At 42.7% G+C, this 17,412-nt stretch overlaps 1 protein-coding gene across 4 annotated transcripts in view; it reads right to left on the bottom strand.

Moving 5' to 3' along the window:
- srf (serum response factor) overlaps positions 1-17,179 on the bottom strand; it is a 92,599-nt gene extending 75,420 nt beyond the window's left edge. For all 4 annotated transcript variants that reach the window (XM_016991762.2, XM_016991764.2, XM_016991763.2 and 1 more), the window contains exon 1: positions 16,628-17,179. In XM_016991762.2, coding sequence (XP_016847251.2) covers positions 16,628-17,098 — 471 coding nt within the window. In that variant the 5' untranslated portion in view covers positions 17,099-17,179. The remainder of the gene's footprint in view (positions 1-16,627) is intronic.
- Positions 17,180-17,412: the final 233 nt, after the last annotated feature.

The following is a 17,412-nucleotide window of genomic DNA, read 5'->3' as shown; positions in this document are numbered from 1 at the left end:
AAATCCAGTTTAAAGCAGGTAATCTGGAATTAGATCCTGGGATATAGGGCAGTGTAGAAGGGGCCTGAAAGCAAGCAAATAATACGCTAGCGTAAGAAAACTGTCCCCCTGTATTATTACGAATAACTATAACTATAATTAGCTTAGTCCCTATTTTTAATCACAAATGGGGGCTCAAGAAAGTTTACAAATCAAAATGTCATACATTCGAACACACAATCAAAGTTAAAATGAAATTAAACTAGCAAACAGTTAAAAGTGGTGCTTCTTAAGCTATCCTTTGTGTGGGACTAGCAAAGTTCTCCCCTCCTGCCAGTCTGCCAAGATTAAGCACCATAGTGGTGCCCATTGCATAAAACTGTTTCTTCCTTTTGCAGAATATCACAGTAGATCAGAAGGCAGTTGGCCATTGCCTGAACATAATGCTATGCTAGATAGACCTTCTGTGTGTTAAGTATTAAGTCTTAATATGTCATCAATGGCATACATGCTTATCTGCTTATCTGCTCACCATCATTATTTGGCCACACCTTTCAGGATCTGAGTACCGAACATATATCTATTTCCTTCACACTGGCCGTAACATGTTTAGTGTTGAATATACAACAGCAAAAACCAGTTTTTTCCCCTGTTTGCGCAAGAGAAATGGGGAAAATAACCTTCTCTCCTTAAAATGCCAGCAAAGGATAATCACTGCTGACAGTTTGGTGGTAACTTACTCCTGTGTATACAGACCTAATGAAAGCATCCAGGTTATTTCAAGAACCTCAAACTCTTTAAGAGGGCTTTACAAAGACTAGATGGCTGGCTTTTACTCTGCCAGTAAATAAAACTGGACAGAGGCATGAAGCTCACAAGACTAACAAACCCACATCTTCGTTCATGTGAACATAGAATCATTTCTTGCAATCAAATGCAGAAAGCTATTCAAGCTTCAAAATAGGAGGAAAGTGCATCACGTTATCCAAGACACACTCAGAATTTCAAGTTGACATTAATACACTGCTGTGGGAGGTTGTCCAAGCAGGTTCTTAAGGAACCTGCTTGGAAATTAAGATCCGTTGGGTGACCTTGGGGAAGTTACAGTTTGGGTACATCCACACTGCAGAATTAATGCAGTTTTGACACCACTTTAAACGACACGGTTCAATGCTGTGGAATTCTGGGATTTGTAGCTTGGTGAGGCAACAACACACTTTGCAAAAGACCTTGTAACACTATGGTCCCCATGGTTTCATAGCACTGAGCTAAAGCAGTTCAACTGGCGTCAAGCAGGATTAATTCTCCAATGGAGATGCCCCCTCTCCTCAGCCTCAGAGGAAAGTAAAGGCAACCTCCCTCTGAACAAATCTGGTGGAGAAGATTCACCTTAACTATAAGTTGGAAACACCAAAAACACACAATATAAGTATAGAGCCTGCTATGCTTATCATTATTTGTGACGCTAAGATACTGGGCACAGGTGATAGGGCTTTCACTTCAAACACAATCCAAATGTGAAATTCCCTCCCAAAGACAGTCAAACTGGTCCCATCCCTTGTGAATTTCTGGAAGCAGCTAAAATTGTGTTATTCCTATTGACCTTAACAATAGGAATGACAGCTTTGACAGTTCTCAACTGTTTTTTTTTTTAGTTGTCTGTGATTTCAGAATCATTTTCAAAGAAGAGATTTTTTAATTTGTTTTTTAAAGCATAGTAAATTATATACAGTGTTCCCTCACTTATCGTGGGGGTTACGTTCTAGGACCACCCGCAATAAGTGAAAATCCGCAAAGTAGGAACACTATATTTATTTTAATATTTATACAGTATTTTAATAGTTATACACTATTGTAAGTCTTTATCAACCAATCGTGTGTTGATAAATCGCCTCCTTCTCTTCCCGTTGCCGCTTGGGCTCCTTTTCCCTCCCTTTGGCCTCTCCTTCCTCCCTTCCTTAAGCTGTAAATTGTACTTTTTATGATTTATAATATTCTTTTAGAGTTTATTGAAAAACCGTAAAACAGTGAATCCGCGAAAAGTGAACCGCGAAGTAGTGAGGGAACACTGTATTTACATGCACTTATACTTTTAAATATACTTTAGTCATGCATTCACTATTTTAAGTGTTCTTATCCATTGCACATAACTTTGAAGAGCTGTGGGTTGAGAAATAATAAACAAATGCCTTATATAATAAATGACTACGGTCACTTTTTCTCCAGACAGCTCAATTAAAATGTAGATGGTTAGAGACATTAAATGCCTTGATCTACAGAAAATTAGCAGTTAGCTCAAGATATTAGCTGAAGATGATTTCACATCTAGATAGCACTGCTTCTGGAACTTGGGAACGATCACATTTAACTACAGTTCCCAGAAGGTCACAACCAGCAACACTCGAAAGAAAGAAAGAGACAGAGAGCTTAAACACTGAAGTTATTACACAGCTTCTTTCAATGCGTAGGTATTCTAAACTCACAGTACACTCAAGGCCAACCAACTTTCACGCATTCTTGCAAAGTCCTCTAATCTAGGAAATCTCCATACATCCAATCCTAATCATCCAAATGATAGCAAACTACAATGTGAAACAAGCAAGATGTAACAAATCAGGGATGCCTACAAGGTAAGGAATTAAGAAAAGAAAACATTGTTCTTAAATGGCTGCTCAGGACCATAGGGCTCAGTATTTGGCTTTTAAGAGCGAAATAAATAGTATTAGCTCCATGCCAAACCAAAGACTACTTCATTTATGCTGTTGTACAATGCGCGGAAGTTGAGTCCTAGATACACTAGGTTTTAGGTGCCACCCTAAAAATGGTCCCACCCTAAAAGAGTGATACAACGTGGCATCCCACACTGCATTTTAATACATTAAAGGTGGGAAACCATTGCGCTTCATAATACGATGGATTACAACTACCATAATCCATTACCAAGAGTTCAAGTCTAAGATATCTAAAGGGTCAAAGTTTCCCTATTCCTGGAATACCAGTGTGCAGAATAAATTTCTGCACTGCCAAAGATGCCAGTGATACCTTTCTTCCATCCATGGAATATCTTTTGGGGATTGTTTTGAGCTTCTGGCACTCTTCAAAACTGGAGCATATTAAAAAAGCAGCACAAATCAGAAAAGAGTTCAACACATAAGCAAGACATTTTGGGAACTTGTGTCTGCTGCCTCCAAATTCTCAAGCAAATACGTACATGGGATTTATTCAAGTCGCTGGTGTATTACTACACAGATTGGACAGGTTATCACAGGCATGGGCAAAATACGGCCGTCCAGATGTTCTGAACTTCAACTCCCACCATTCCTAACAGTCTACCGGCTGTTAGGAATGGTGGGAGTTGAAGTCCAAAACACCTGGAAGGCCAAAGTTTGCCCATGCCTGGGTTCCCAGGAAAGGGGCGCTACATCCAAGTTCTGACTAGAGCAGACTCACTGAAAGAATACAATTTACTTAAGTGTTGACTTACGTTCATTAGTTAATTCAATGGGTGTACTGTAATTTGGGCTACAATAAAAACACAGTGTGATCAAGGGCCATGTTTCTAAACCCTGAGTCACTAAGGCTGCATCCAACTTGATAACTTTAAATCTGTCAATCCTGAATACACAAGACAGCCAAAACCAAGTGGTTTGAATGAGGAAAGCCTCTCCCAGTTGTCACTGAGGGCTGCAGCTGTGCCCTCCTGCAGACCTTGCAAACAGCTGCTCAACAGTACCCAGCAAATGGGTAGGATTGCTAAAAACTTCCCATTGAGAGCCCAGCTCTTCCTTCCTTCCCATTCAGCCACTTGAAAGAAGGAACAGCGAGTACTACGAGTAGTGATCTCTACTGGTGCCTCGACTATAAAACAGGACAGCTGAGGAGGAGTCAAACAAGAGCCTTGTTCAACTTTGTTCCAATGACAAAACAGCTGCTCTGGTCTTCATTTCACACCATGATCTTGAAGAAGGAAACACCAGCTGTTCAATAGCTTCTCAAATGGCGACCAATATACAGAGACCCCACGACTACACCCACCCCTGGCCTAGAGCATGGTTTTCTTTATAGAGAAAAGCTAGCAAACAAAAGTGAATAAAATCTTCACCTTTGGTGTGGTCCTGAGGACATCTACAATACACAACTATCACCTGAAATGTTTCCATGTTTATTTCCTTGCCTCACGTTTGATGACTTGTCCTTGTGCAGACTGAACCTTGGTCTGCTGCAGCACGCCTCTGAATTTCAAAAGTTATATTTACTCAAGAGACAGAAGAAGTGAGCTGTGTAACACTTTGTTTTTAGAGTTTAGTCAGCGTTACCACTCCCTTTTTGGTGACTAGTCACTGTTTCAAAACATCAGGAGACATTCACTGGCAAGTTATGGCACATCCACACTATAAGAACAAAAGCACTTTTAAAATCGGTACAACTCCCATGGAGATTTGGGACAAAGCTAACTGATCTCCTAGTCAATCACAGAACTATTGTTTCTTACAGGTAAACAATAATCCTTAATCCGTGGACTAAGTCAGTAGCATAAGCAAGTTCATCATGAGGATTTGTTGTAAAACACATTAGGAAGCAGTTTATCAGTTCCTTCTGCACAGTACAAACAGAAACTAGCTATGGTCCTACTCAGGCCTGTGGAATCAGAATCAGTGGAAACGTAAAACAAAAAAAGGAAAATAATAGAGCAATGTATAGTAAATATATTACCTTATATTCAATCACTATATTTTCTGTTCTATCAATCTAAGTCAGTGGTTCACAACCTTTGGGCCCCCAGGTGTTTTGGATTTCAACTCCTAGAAATCCCAGCCAGTTTACCAGCTGTTAGGAACTGTGGGAGCTGAAGTCCAAAACATCTGGAGGACCAAAGATTGGGAACTACTGATCTAAGCATAGTTGGCCCCCCACATCTGTATGTTTAACTTCTGCTGAAAGTTGTGCTGGAAGACCTAGAGATTTTTTAGAGATAACACTTCTCTGGGCATTTTAGGCCCTCCAGCATCATTCTGTGGTCACCACCTGGTGGAATTTGATGACAGATCTGCAGCGGAAGACCTAGGGAACCCTAGAAAACTGTTTTCCCAAGTAAAACAAACTGCAGTATTTTTATCGGTGTTTTTTCCACCTTGATGGGAGTCCTGTAGCAAGTCAGCAAGGCGTTGTGGTTTGAACTGGATTACAACTCTGAGGACCAGAGTTCGATTCCCCATTTGGCTATGGAAACCCACTGGGTGATGTTGCACAAGTCACACAGTACCAGAAAATCCCATGATAGGGTTTAGGGTTAGTTAGAAAGGGCGTGAAAGCATCCAACAACAACCTATGCCTCTAAACCAGGAATGGGCAAACTTATCCTATCAGCTGTTAGAGATTGTGGGAGTTGAAGTCCAAAACACCTAGAGGGCCAAAGTTTGCCCATGCCTGCTTGAACCCTTGCAAAGGCAGACAGCCTACTCAAGACTGATGATTATTCATATGCTGGTGATGAAATGCCTTGTGCTATACAATATTGCTAAATTAACATTATTAATTAATTAATATTAATTTGCCATTTATGAAGGAGTCAGAGTCAGACAGCAGAAAAAATAGAGAAGTCAGTGCCAAAGGCTTGGCATGCCAACTCCACCGCCCTTGTACCATTGCCATTGTCTCAGAGATACAGTATCTTCTACCATTGTCATATCCCACACACACAGCGCTGCTGTTGCACCATAGCTACTTCACACACCTAGTCTGTCTCCTCAACAAAAACTCTGTCTGACAAAGGAATAGGGATCCTACCAGGAGCACTGCAACAGCCAACAAAGCCTTTGACCTCCTGAGAGTATGTAATCTCACCACCACGGAAAAGCAGTGAGATGGTGGGAGGCAGTAGAAAAACAGGAAAACCACATTATAAGAGGTGAAAAGATTTAGTCAGAAAATCCACAGCACTGAGTTTGAAAGACCTGAGCAGGGCTGTTGATGAAGGTGACTTGGAGGTCTCTCATTCACAGGGCCACCACAAGTCAATGAAGACTGAACATCAATTACAGTTAGCCCTCCACATTCACTGGGATTATGAGCAACAGGCCTCAGTGCACATGAAAAATTTTGAAGAAATAAATTGACTGTTTTTTTTTATCTGAGAGAACCTCTCTCTAGGAATTTCTAGGTCTTCCAGCACAATTCTGGAAGTGACTACAGAACCACACTGGTGGACCTAGGGATTCCTAGAGAGAACAGATGTAATCAAATCCATGAATAATCAAATCTGCAAAGTTGGAGGGATGACTGTAACAACAAAGTGTAAATATGGTGCTAGAAACAATTCATGGTTCAAGATAAGCAGCAGTGCACAGGGACTCCATCCATCCTGCACTGAAGCCACCAATGAACGATCATTTCAACAATCCGCCAGCAGTGAGTACTTGAAGTCTTGGTTACAGAGCAGGTTTTGGAAATTGCCAGTCACTATTTGTGGATATCTAGCAATACTAGCAGCCTATGGAAGAGCAACAAATAACTGTTTTAAACAGTCACTTAAAGATGTGAATGGCCATGCTAACTAGGGATGATGGGGGTTGCAGTTCACCCCATCTGGAATCCAGCAGGCTGAGGAAGGCTGTTTTTGTGACTTAAAAATTGTTGTAGGGTTATTTAAGTGGGGTGCTTTCTGTCTTGTGTTCCTTCAGAGTTTAATTTTTATTTTACTTTATTGTTTTTTCTGCCACTACAGGAGAACTGAAAGCAGGAACTAGGTTAAAACACTTAATGCAGGCTGTTGTCCAAAATTGGACTTCATACAGATCAGTGACAATATTGATATCTGGGAACCGAAATACATTCGTTAATACTATATTAAATTCATCTGCTTTCTTTCACTTGATTGTACAGTTGTCACGACCCAGGCAACAGAGCACCAATAACCATACGCAGAGGCCAGATTCTATCTAATATCTTTATTAAGGAAATATATAAAGTTAATAAAAGCAGATGTAAAAGTTAGTCCAGAAGCAGACCTTTCAGGAAAGGTCAAAATTAGTCCAAAAAAGCAATGTCCAATATGAAATATTAAGGTCCAAAGTTGTAATCCAATAACCGAAACACTCACTTTGCCAGGCAAAGTGAGGGGAGATGACAAGGTCCTTTAGTCCATGAACTTGAGCAAGGCTAGGAAATAACTTGATACTTGAAACAAGGCTTGAATCGTGGAACAAGGTAACGAGGAACAAGAACAAGGTCCGTGGAATAACTTGGTAAAATCCGTGAAACAAGGCAAGGTTTAGTCCTGGGAAACAAGGCAAGGTCCGTAGGTAAACAAAGGCTGGGAAACAGGAGCGAAGGCTGGAAACCAGGACAAGGCTTGAGCAGGAACGAGGCTTGAAACGGAGCGCGCTGTCCAGACACAACTCGCTCCGGAGGCTGACGAATTGACTCCGCGAAGTTACTTCGCGGGTAAAACACCTATATAGAGTCTAACTTTCCCGCCGAAGCAGTTCTCTGGGAACCAGAAACGAAAGCTAAACTCTGAGACCAGATGTTTGACTCCTTAAAGATTCTCACGAAAAGCAGGCTTAATTGGCTACATTCTTAGCTGCTATTCTAGCACTCCTGCGCGAAGCTGCTTCCAAACCCCTCTGTTGTTTACAAAACTCATGGCGAGAGAACACGGGAGATGTAGGCTCAGGGTTTGTTTGACATACTTCTGGGACACAACTTTCTTGCAGGTGCAAGGTTCCCAGATCTGCCTGGGAAAGATCTGGCTGAGAAGATTCCAGTTCTGACTGGGAAGGTAAAAAACCCAAGTTTTCTTCTTCATCAGGCATTACAATGTCATGAGCAGGACTACAAGGCCCATGAGTCATCACAACAGTAGAGTCTCACTTATCCAACACTCGCTTATCCAACGTTCTGGATTATCCAACGCATTTTTGGAGTCAATATTTTCAATATATCGTGATATTTTGGTGCTAAATTCATAAATACAGTAGTTACTATGTAGCATTACTGCGTATTGAACTACTTTTTCTGCCAAATTTGTTGTCTAACATGATGTTTTGGTGCTTCATTTGTAAAATCATAACCTAATTTGATGTTTAATAGGCTTTTCCTTAATGCCTCCTTATTATCCAACATATTCGCTTATCCAACATTCTGCCGGCCCGTTTATGTTGGATAAGTGAGACTCTACTGTATTTCAAACAACTGGCCTCTTTCCTTTATCAGAATCCAGTGGCTAATAAATGTGATCTTTAGCTCTATCAAGTGTTACGCACCCTCTGTGCGGGTGCAATAACATGGGTGAAGACACAGCTGTCCTGCGATACTATTTTATTACTATCTTGCATGCATTGTCAAGGTTAAAGATAGCCAAAAGACGGGGAGCAAACTTCACAATTGTTGCATAGAAAACGGAAGACAACAATAAATGTGCCACAGTGTTGCTAGGGAGGGCACCAGGGAAGTGCCAAGTACAGTAGAGTCTCACTTATCCAACATAAACGGGCCGGCAGAATGTTGGATAAGCAAATATGTTGGATAATAAGGAGGGATTTAGGAAAAACCTATTAAACATCAAATTAGGTTATGATTTTACAAATTAAGCACCAAAACATCATGTTATACAACAAATTTGACAGAAAAAGTAGTTCAGTACGAAATAATGCTATGTAGTAATTACTGTATTTATGAATTTAGCACCAAAATATCACAATTTATTGAAAACATTGACTACAAAAATGCGTTAGATAATCCAGAACGTTGGATAAGCGAATGTTGGATAAGTGAGACTCTACTGTACACTGAATAGCACTATCATAGGGGGTGATAACTGTCCATAAAATTTTTGTGCAGTCTTTTAGCATACATTTGTTATTTTTTTCTATTGAAACATGCCTGTAATTAGTCATAACCACATAAATACTTTTTCTTAAGACCGACTTATATGTACTGTACTGCATCAATATACTTACAAGACTACAACTCTTACACAAATTTATTTTCCGATCCTTACAGTGCCCATTTGATCCTGCCAGTGTTGTCACTATTACCCAGCTACATTGACATTTTAATCTCATGGGTTCGGCATGCTATTATTTTCATTGCTGCTAGTTATTCTATAATCGTTGATTTTGTCAAATTTTCTGGCATTTTAGGAGTTCATTGGGATGACACTAACACTAGTGATGCCACTGTAAATATGATCACATCTGATGTCTACCTCAGTGGGTAACTGGCTGGCATCATTGCTTTTTGACAAGCTATCCTTACTATAAGGAAATTAAAGGAAACTAGTAGATGAGCCAATGTGGTTGGGTAGCTTGAGTATTGAACCAGGACTCTTTAAGAGATAAGCATGCAAATCACTGTTCTTCCATGGAAACTCAACACAAGGAAAATCATACAGCTTCATAGGAAGGCAATTAGCAAAACTCCTTAGGATAAAACTTGCCAAGAAAGCCATATCAACGTAAGTTAGAATCAACTGGAAGACGTGCAATAATTGCATGAGTCACTGACCACATTTCTGAAGGATATTCAGAAACCCCATGCAATTGTTGAAACCTCTTCCAATGGCTCTGAGAAAGAGCAGACATGCTCCAACCAAAAAGGAAATGACACATCATAGCATCCCAACACCAAGAGCGACCAAAGTTGTGTATAAGCAGACAAAGAACTGGGGAGGTGGCAAAAGGCTCATCTAAACTGATCACTTAATGCAGCTTCAAACCGACATTGAAGAAAGTCGTTTTGCTGTGCAGGTGATAACAGAAAATCCTGGAACCAGTTTGCAGCCCAGGGGATGATTACTGCACAAACTACAGAGCTCTAGGAGATCCCGGTGATGCAGCGGATTAAACCGCTGAGCTGTTGAACGTGCTGACCGAAAGGTAAGCAGTTCAAATCCAGGGAGCGGGGTGAGCTCCCTCCGTCTGTCCCAGCTTCTGCCAACCAAGCAGTTAGAAAATATGCAAATGTGAGTAAATCAATAGGTACTGCTCAAGCAGGAAGGTAACTGCGCTCCATGCAGTCATGTCGGACACATGACCTTGGAGGCATCTACGGACAATGCCTGCTCTTCAGCTTAGAAATGGAAAGAAGCACCAACCCCCAGAGTCGGACACGACTAGACTTAATGTCAGGGGGAAACCTTTACCTTTACTACAGAGAACTAATGTGCATCAAGGGCTTTTTCATGCACTTTTGGGAGAGTTTTTTTGTTTGAGATTCAGTGTTTGAAACTAGCTTCAAACTGCATTAAATGGTCGGTGTAGATTGGGTCCTAGATGTCTCACAATTGGGTCATCAAACTTGAAATGACAACAGTTAATAACCAAATCTATACACTCTTGCTTCTAGCAAAATGATCTCCACATCACCTCCAAAGCATTTTATCTGGTCTGACACTTGTTGTCTGCTGGAGAGTAGAACACGGAACAACGGTTTCAATCAACAGGAAAGGGGATTCCAACTGAACATTACGAAGAACTTCCTAACTGTGAGAGCTGTTCTTTGCTCCGGAGTACGGTGGAGGCTCCTTCTTTGGAGGCTTTTAAACAGAGGCTAGATGGCCATCTGTCAGGGGTGCTTTGAATGCGATTTTTCTGCTTCTTGGCAGGGGGTTGGACCGGGTGGCCCACGAGGTCTCTTCCAACTTTATGATCCTATGATTCATTTTGGAACTGGAATTATCAAGGCCGTTGCCCTCACGTGTGCAAATAAATGAGGCAGCAGGTGTGCAAATATAAGTGCTAGACTGGTCCACATCAGCTTTCTTCAACAAAAGGAATACAGAAATCAATCTGATCCAGTGTTCTCTTTCATTTATCAAGATGCTGTTAAGTATTCGGGGTGGTCAAAGTTTACTGTGGAATGGAATGAACAACCCCAATTGATGCTTCATTGGTGATTACTGGCTTGGACAAGCTCTTGCACTCAACATTAATAATAATAATAACTTTATTTATATTCCGCCCTCTCCCCCCGAGGGGACTCAGAACAGTGTCAGTTCATTTTAATGTGCTAATCCAAGTTGAGAATCTCTTCTAAGGAATTTCAAAATACTCCAAAATAGTCCACATGACAGGTTGAGAAAGCGACACCTTGACATTTTTGATGCGTCAATGTGCACAAACTTTGTTTCATACACAAAATTAGCAAAAAATATTGTATAGAATTATCTATAGGTTATGTATATAAGGTATATGTTGCATGAATGAATATTGTCTTTAAAATTGTCTCCCATCTCCAAGATATGCATGTATATGAAAATAGAAGTATTCCAAAAACCAAAACATTTCTGGTACCAAGCATTTCACATAAGGAATACTCAACCTATAATGGTACAGAAAATAAAATAAAAAACACAGTCGTTCTAAGATTTTAAGATTATTCCCATTCCTCTGTATCATTTTCTGTGGGAACAATACAGAAACAGTCTGATGAAATGTCTGAACATTTAAATAGTAAAGACCAGTCTCATGTCCTCCAAGCATGATGGACTACAGCATCCACTATCCTTGCCCATCTTGTGGCCATTCTGATTGTGGATGCTGTGACCTGCAGTCTGATATATCTGTAAGGAAACGGGTTTGGGAAAGTTTAATGTTTGCTCATTTAATCCCATGGCAGCAGATGTCAACATGTCAAGTACCGTAATCATATTTTTCAGCTGTTTCCAATGACATGGAGGAAAAAAAGAGAACTCATTTTGCACTCACTGCTGGACACTGCAACTTGTCACATATAGCAAGTTACGCTAGAACACTCGGTGTGACAGTAATGTTTTCCTTTTGGCTATTTTTAAAAAATGTTATCCTTTCAGAAAGGAGGCAAGTGTCTTATTAACTGATATGATAAAATGATAAAATGAGTCATGGTAGAAGCATCGCAAACGCTGCAGTCTAATCCCAGAGAAGCTGGAAATACTGGATTGTGTTGCCGTAACTCAACAAAAAAAGGATCACTTAAGGGCCAATAAACTACATTAGATGCCAGCACAAAAATGTCATTCCTTAAAGGTGATATAAAGCCTCTCCTCGCTGTCTTAAGGTAACATGGCTTCTTCACTGCAGTTGTTTGTACCAGATCTTGTGGTATCAGTATAAAACCAGAAAAGTGTTTTTAAAAGAATGCCAGCTAATGTGTTTATTAATGCTTAAAAGCAAGCCTACACAAACATCTCTAAAAATATACAAAAGTAAGTGTACTTAGACTTCCTTTTCATGCAGCCCAGAACTGAACCAGGCTTTTTGGCCACTGTATCACACTGCTGTCTTATGCAACTTTGTGGACTAATAAGACCCTTGGATCCTTTTTCACATATACTGCTTTCAAGCAAGGTATGGCTCGCTTTATATTTGTGCATTTAACTTTCCCTGATTAATTGTACTAACTGAGTTCTTTTCATCACTATTGAAGACTGTTATTAAATGCATTTTTATTTAGGAGTGAGCACACCACAGTTGTGTTCCTAGATTGCCATGCCATAAATACCTGGCTAGCCCTACGTACCTCCAATTGAGAATAAAAACAATACGCAACACATGTTCAGGGATGGGTCCTGCTGTGCAATGTACAATGGCAGGCGCATATATACGCACACTCGGTCCACCTCCACTGTGCAATGGCTCTACATGCACAACTTTGCTTCTGCTACCACTTGACAAATACAGTTATTGGACAATGCTGAAATAAACATTCTGCCTGTTGTAGGACTCAACATTAGGATTGGAAGAGACCAGAAGGATCATCCAGTCCAGCCAGTTCTCAGGGGACACCATCAAAGCACCCACGACAGATGGCCATCCAGCCTCTGTATAAAAAACTCCAGAGGAGGAGACACTTTGAGGCAGCATATTCAATGGCTGAACAGTTTTTGTTGTCATAATTCCTTCCTAAAGTTTTTTTGGAATGTCATATCCTATAGTTTGAGTCCATTGCTCCATGTCACAATCTCTGAAGCAGCAGAAAACAAGCTGCTTATGGAACATAGCCATACAGCCCAGAAAACTCACAGCAACCCAGTGATTCCGGCCATGAAAGCCTTTGAAAACACGGAAAACAAGCTGGCTCCTTCTCCAATAGGACATTCTTTCAAATATGTAAACATGATGATCATATTTCTGAAGCTTTTGTGCTTCACTATCAGCAGGCCACCCAATGGGACTTACTTTAATGGAAACAAGAATAAGACTGAAACACCAGTCATGTCAATGTAGACAAATCAACCTAAATCTGGCCAGCATCTGAAAGGGGCTTGGAATTGCATTGCTCTCTAGACTTTATTGGATTACCATTACGCTGGCTAGGATTGCACCTACACCATTTCCTTCTCTGAGTTAGTTTTTGAAAGATCATTATTAAAGCTGTCAATTTGTTGGCTAGATTCTACTAAGAGTCCAAGGAAGTCCCACTGAACTCTACAGCCTTTAAAAAACTCAGATTGTAATAACTTTGGCAATCTGTTAAAGGATGCATATAATAGTATGATGCCGCAGCTAAAAAAGCCAAAGCGATTCTAGGACATTGAGAAAGGGATTCAAATGGCAGGAAAAGAGATTCCACCAAAACATTAGGAAAATCCTCCTGAGGGTAAGAGCTGACTTGGAATATAGAGGAGGATTTAAGCAGAGACTGGATGACCATCTGCCAAGAATGTTTTAATTGTGTGTTCCTGCATGGCAGTGAATTGGATGGCCCTTGTGGTCACTTCCAATTCACATGCTATCCCTTTGGGGACTAAATTCAGAGAATAGACAATCTTAGTATTGATGTCCAAGTTATCATAGTAAAGGTAAAGGTTTTCCCCTGACATTAAGTCCAGTTGTATCCTACTCTGGGGGTTGGTGCTCATCTCCATTTCTAAGCTAAAGAGCCGGTGTTGTCCGTAGACACCTGCAAGGCCATGTGTCTGACGTAACTACATGAGGTGCAGTTACCCTCTCACCGGAGCGGTACCTACTGATCTATTCACATTTTGCATGTTTTCAAACTACTCGGTTGGGAGCTCACTCCGCTCCCCGGATTCGAATCGCCAAACTTTCGGTCAGCAAGTTCAGCAGCTCAACAGTTTAACACACTGCGCCACTGGGGGTGGGGGCTCCCAGTTATCATACTTACTGCTTAGCAGAAAGTGGGCATTGTTAGGAAAAGTTTTGGGGCTTTTTGGGCACTACAACTCCTAGAGTAAAATAAAACGTCACTTTTTACGAACTGGAGATGTCACCATTCGGGAAGTACACTAAAATAAATTTTCATTTTTTAACCAGGTGGGGAACACTATCATTTGGAGACAATAGCAAAACAAAAAGACAGTTTTTAACAACTGTGGAGCATCACCATTTGGGAACCACAGTAAAATAAAAAAGTCACTTTTTACCCTGTGAAAGGCTTGTAGCACCCATCCATGCCCATTTTATTCCCTCCTTATCCTCCTTTCCAAACCCTTTTTGCCCAGCATGACGGAATTTCCTTCTTGGAGGGTTTTAATCAGCAGAGGCTGGATGGCCACCTGTCAAAAGTGCTTTGATTATGAGTACTCTGGGGAGATAGGGCAGGATAAAAATCAAGTAGTTATTATTATTGTTATTGCTGCATGGCAGAATGGGGTTGGACTGGATAAGCTTTGGAGATTTCTTCCAGCTCTATGGGTTCTAACTAAATCAGAGCTCCTAGGTATTATTTTATACCCGATTTTATGTCTTGGTTAGATCTGAGCAGTGTCAAATATTATACAATGCTAGAGTTGGATGAGGCCACAGGGACCATCCGGTCCAACCTCATTCTGCCAGGCAGGACACAATCAAAGCACGCCTGACAGATGGCCATCCTGCCTCGGCTCTTTAAATATTGTTTGATTACAACTATCATAACCCCCTGGTTGGCTATGCTAGCTAGGGAGCTAATGGGAATCTGTCAGGACTGTTTTAATTGTGTATTGCTATAATGAGGGTTGGACTGGATGGCCTTTGGGGTATCTTTCCAAGTCTAGGATTCTGTGATTTAATGAAGTCTCCTTTAGAAGTTTTTTAGAAGACTTGATGGCCATCTGTCAGGAGGGATTGGTTATGTATTTCTAAGTGGCAGAACAATGTTGGACTGGATGGCCCTTGTATTCTTTTCCAACTCCATGATTCTATGAGTTTACGGTGTCTCCTGTCTTTAGGCCCTGTGGTTCTCAACCTGTGGGTTCTCAGGTGTTTGGCCTACAACTCCCAGAAATCCCAGTCAGTTTACCAGCTATTAAGATTTCTGGGAGTTGAAGGGCAAAACATCTGGGGACCCACAGGTTGAGAACCACTGCTTTACAGTTTTTTAAAGAGGGGCTAGATGGCCATCTGTCAGGAGAGTTTTGATGGTGTCTTCCTAAATGAAGTTGGTCCTTGGGTATCTCTTCCAACTCTATGATTCTAGGGATTCCAATGGTGGGGGTTGGAATAGATGGTCCTTGCGGGACCCTTCCAAGTCTATAATTTGATGAGTGTGGTGGAGTCTCCTTCCGTGGAGATGTTTAAATAAAGGCTGGACAGCCATCTGTCGGGAGGTTTTGATGGTGTCTTCCTGAATGGGGTTGACCCTTGGGTGTCCCTTCCAACTCTACAATTTTATAAAGTCTCCTTAGCATGGAATGGCCTTTCAGTTCAAGGTCTGGCTGCTTACTGCCTGTTTGAACACAGTAGCCATCGGTAGGGAGGGCTTTGATGGTGCCTTCCTGAAAAGACTTGGACTAAATGGCCCTTGGGTGTCCCTTCTAACTCTACGATTATATAAACTCTTTCTATGGAGTTGTTTGAATAGAGGCTGGCTGGCTAGCCATATGTTGAGAAGGTTTTGATGGTGTCTTCCTGAGCGGAGATGGACCTTAGGTATCCAACTCTATGATTCTAGGGGTTCCTATGATAGGGGCTGGAATGGATGACTCCTGGGTGTCCCTTCCAACTTTGACTTTATAAACTCTCCTTCTCCCGGGTTGTTTAAACAGAAGGGTTGTTGTGAGTTTTTCGGGCTGTATGGCCATGTTCCAGAAGGATTGTCTCCTGATGTTTCACCTACATCTATGGCAGGCATCCTCAGAGGTTGTGAGGTCTGCGAGAAAACTAGTCAAGTGCAGTTAATATATCAGGGTGGGAGAAAAAACTCCTGTCTGTTTGAGGCAAATGTAAAGTTTCAGTTGGACTCCTTGATTAGTACTGAATAGCCTTTCAGCTTCAAGGTCTGGCTGCTTCCTGCCTGTTTAATCAGAGTGGCCACCTGCCGGGAGGGCTTTGAGGGTGCCTTCCTGGGCACCTTAATTAGCCTAGAATAGCCTTTCAGCTTCAAGGACTGGTTGCTTCCTGCCTGTTTAAACAGAGTGGCCACCTGCTGGGAGGGCTCTGATGGTGCCTTTATAGAAATCTTTATCAGCACAGAATAGCCTTTCAGCTTCAAGGTCTGGTCTGTCTAAATGAAATGGCCAGGAGGGCTTTGATGGTGCCTTCACGGCAACCTTCTTTAGCATGGAATAGCCTTTTAGCTTCAAGGTCTGGCTGCTTCCAGCCTGTTTAAACAGAGTGGCCACCATTCGGAAGGGCTTTCACCTTCCTTAGCATGGAATAGCCTTTCAGCTTCAGGGTCTGGCTGCTTCCTGCGCGGGGGGGCGCTAGGGCTCGGGGCGGCTCACCTTCTTCATGATGCCGGTCTTTCTCTTGCTGAAGGTGGTGTAGCGGCGCAGCTTGTTGTCGATGAATTCCATCTTGATCTTGACGCGGCCGCGGGTCTTCTTGCCGGGCTTGGCTCCGCTGGCCGTGCCTCCGCTGTACCCTCCTCCTCCTCCTCCGGGGGTTCCAGCCACGGAGGCGGCCGAGCCCGGCGCTTCTTGCCCGGCCGCCGCTTGTCCCGCCGCGCCCAGCTCCGCCTCCGCCAAGGCCAAGGCCCGCTTCACCCCGCGGCGGTCGCTCAGCGGCTCCTCGTCCTCGCCGGAGTCGGAGTCGCCCTCGCTGCCGCTGCCTCCTCCTCCGCCTCCTCCTCCTCCTCCAAGCACGACGTCGCGGTCGAAGCGCGGCCCGGTCCCGTTGCCGGGGCCGCGGAGCCGGCTGGGCGTCGACGGGGAGGAGGGCGGCCGCGGCAAGGCCATGGCCTTGCTGGGCAACATCGTGTCCCTCCTACGAGGCCGGCGCTGCCATGGCTCTCTCGCGCTCTCCCTCTCGCCCGGCCCCCTTCCTTCCTTCCTCCCTTCCCCTCCCTCCCCGCCCGCCCTTCTTCCTTCCTGCCCCTTCCCCTCCCTCCCCTCACAAGCCCATATAAAGCGAGCTCAGATCTCCTTTTATGGCGAGGGCGCTCCTTATATGGCGCGAGGAGCCGCTCGGCCGCCATTGGCCGCCGCCCCTCCGCTACGTCACAGCGCCCCCGCCGCCATTGGCTGGGGAAAGGAGACCGCTCGGCTTCCGGTTGGCCGGAGCAGAGAAG

This window comes from Anolis carolinensis, chromosome 1, assembly GCF_035594765.1.
Source record: "Anolis carolinensis isolate JA03-04 chromosome 1, rAnoCar3.1.pri, whole genome shotgun sequence".
In the NCBI taxonomy this organism is placed as follows: Eukaryota; Metazoa; Chordata; class Lepidosauria; order Squamata; family Dactyloidae; genus Anolis; species Anolis carolinensis.
The sequence above is the reverse complement of the archived record's forward strand: the minus strand, read 5'-3'. Positions and strand labels throughout refer to the sequence as shown.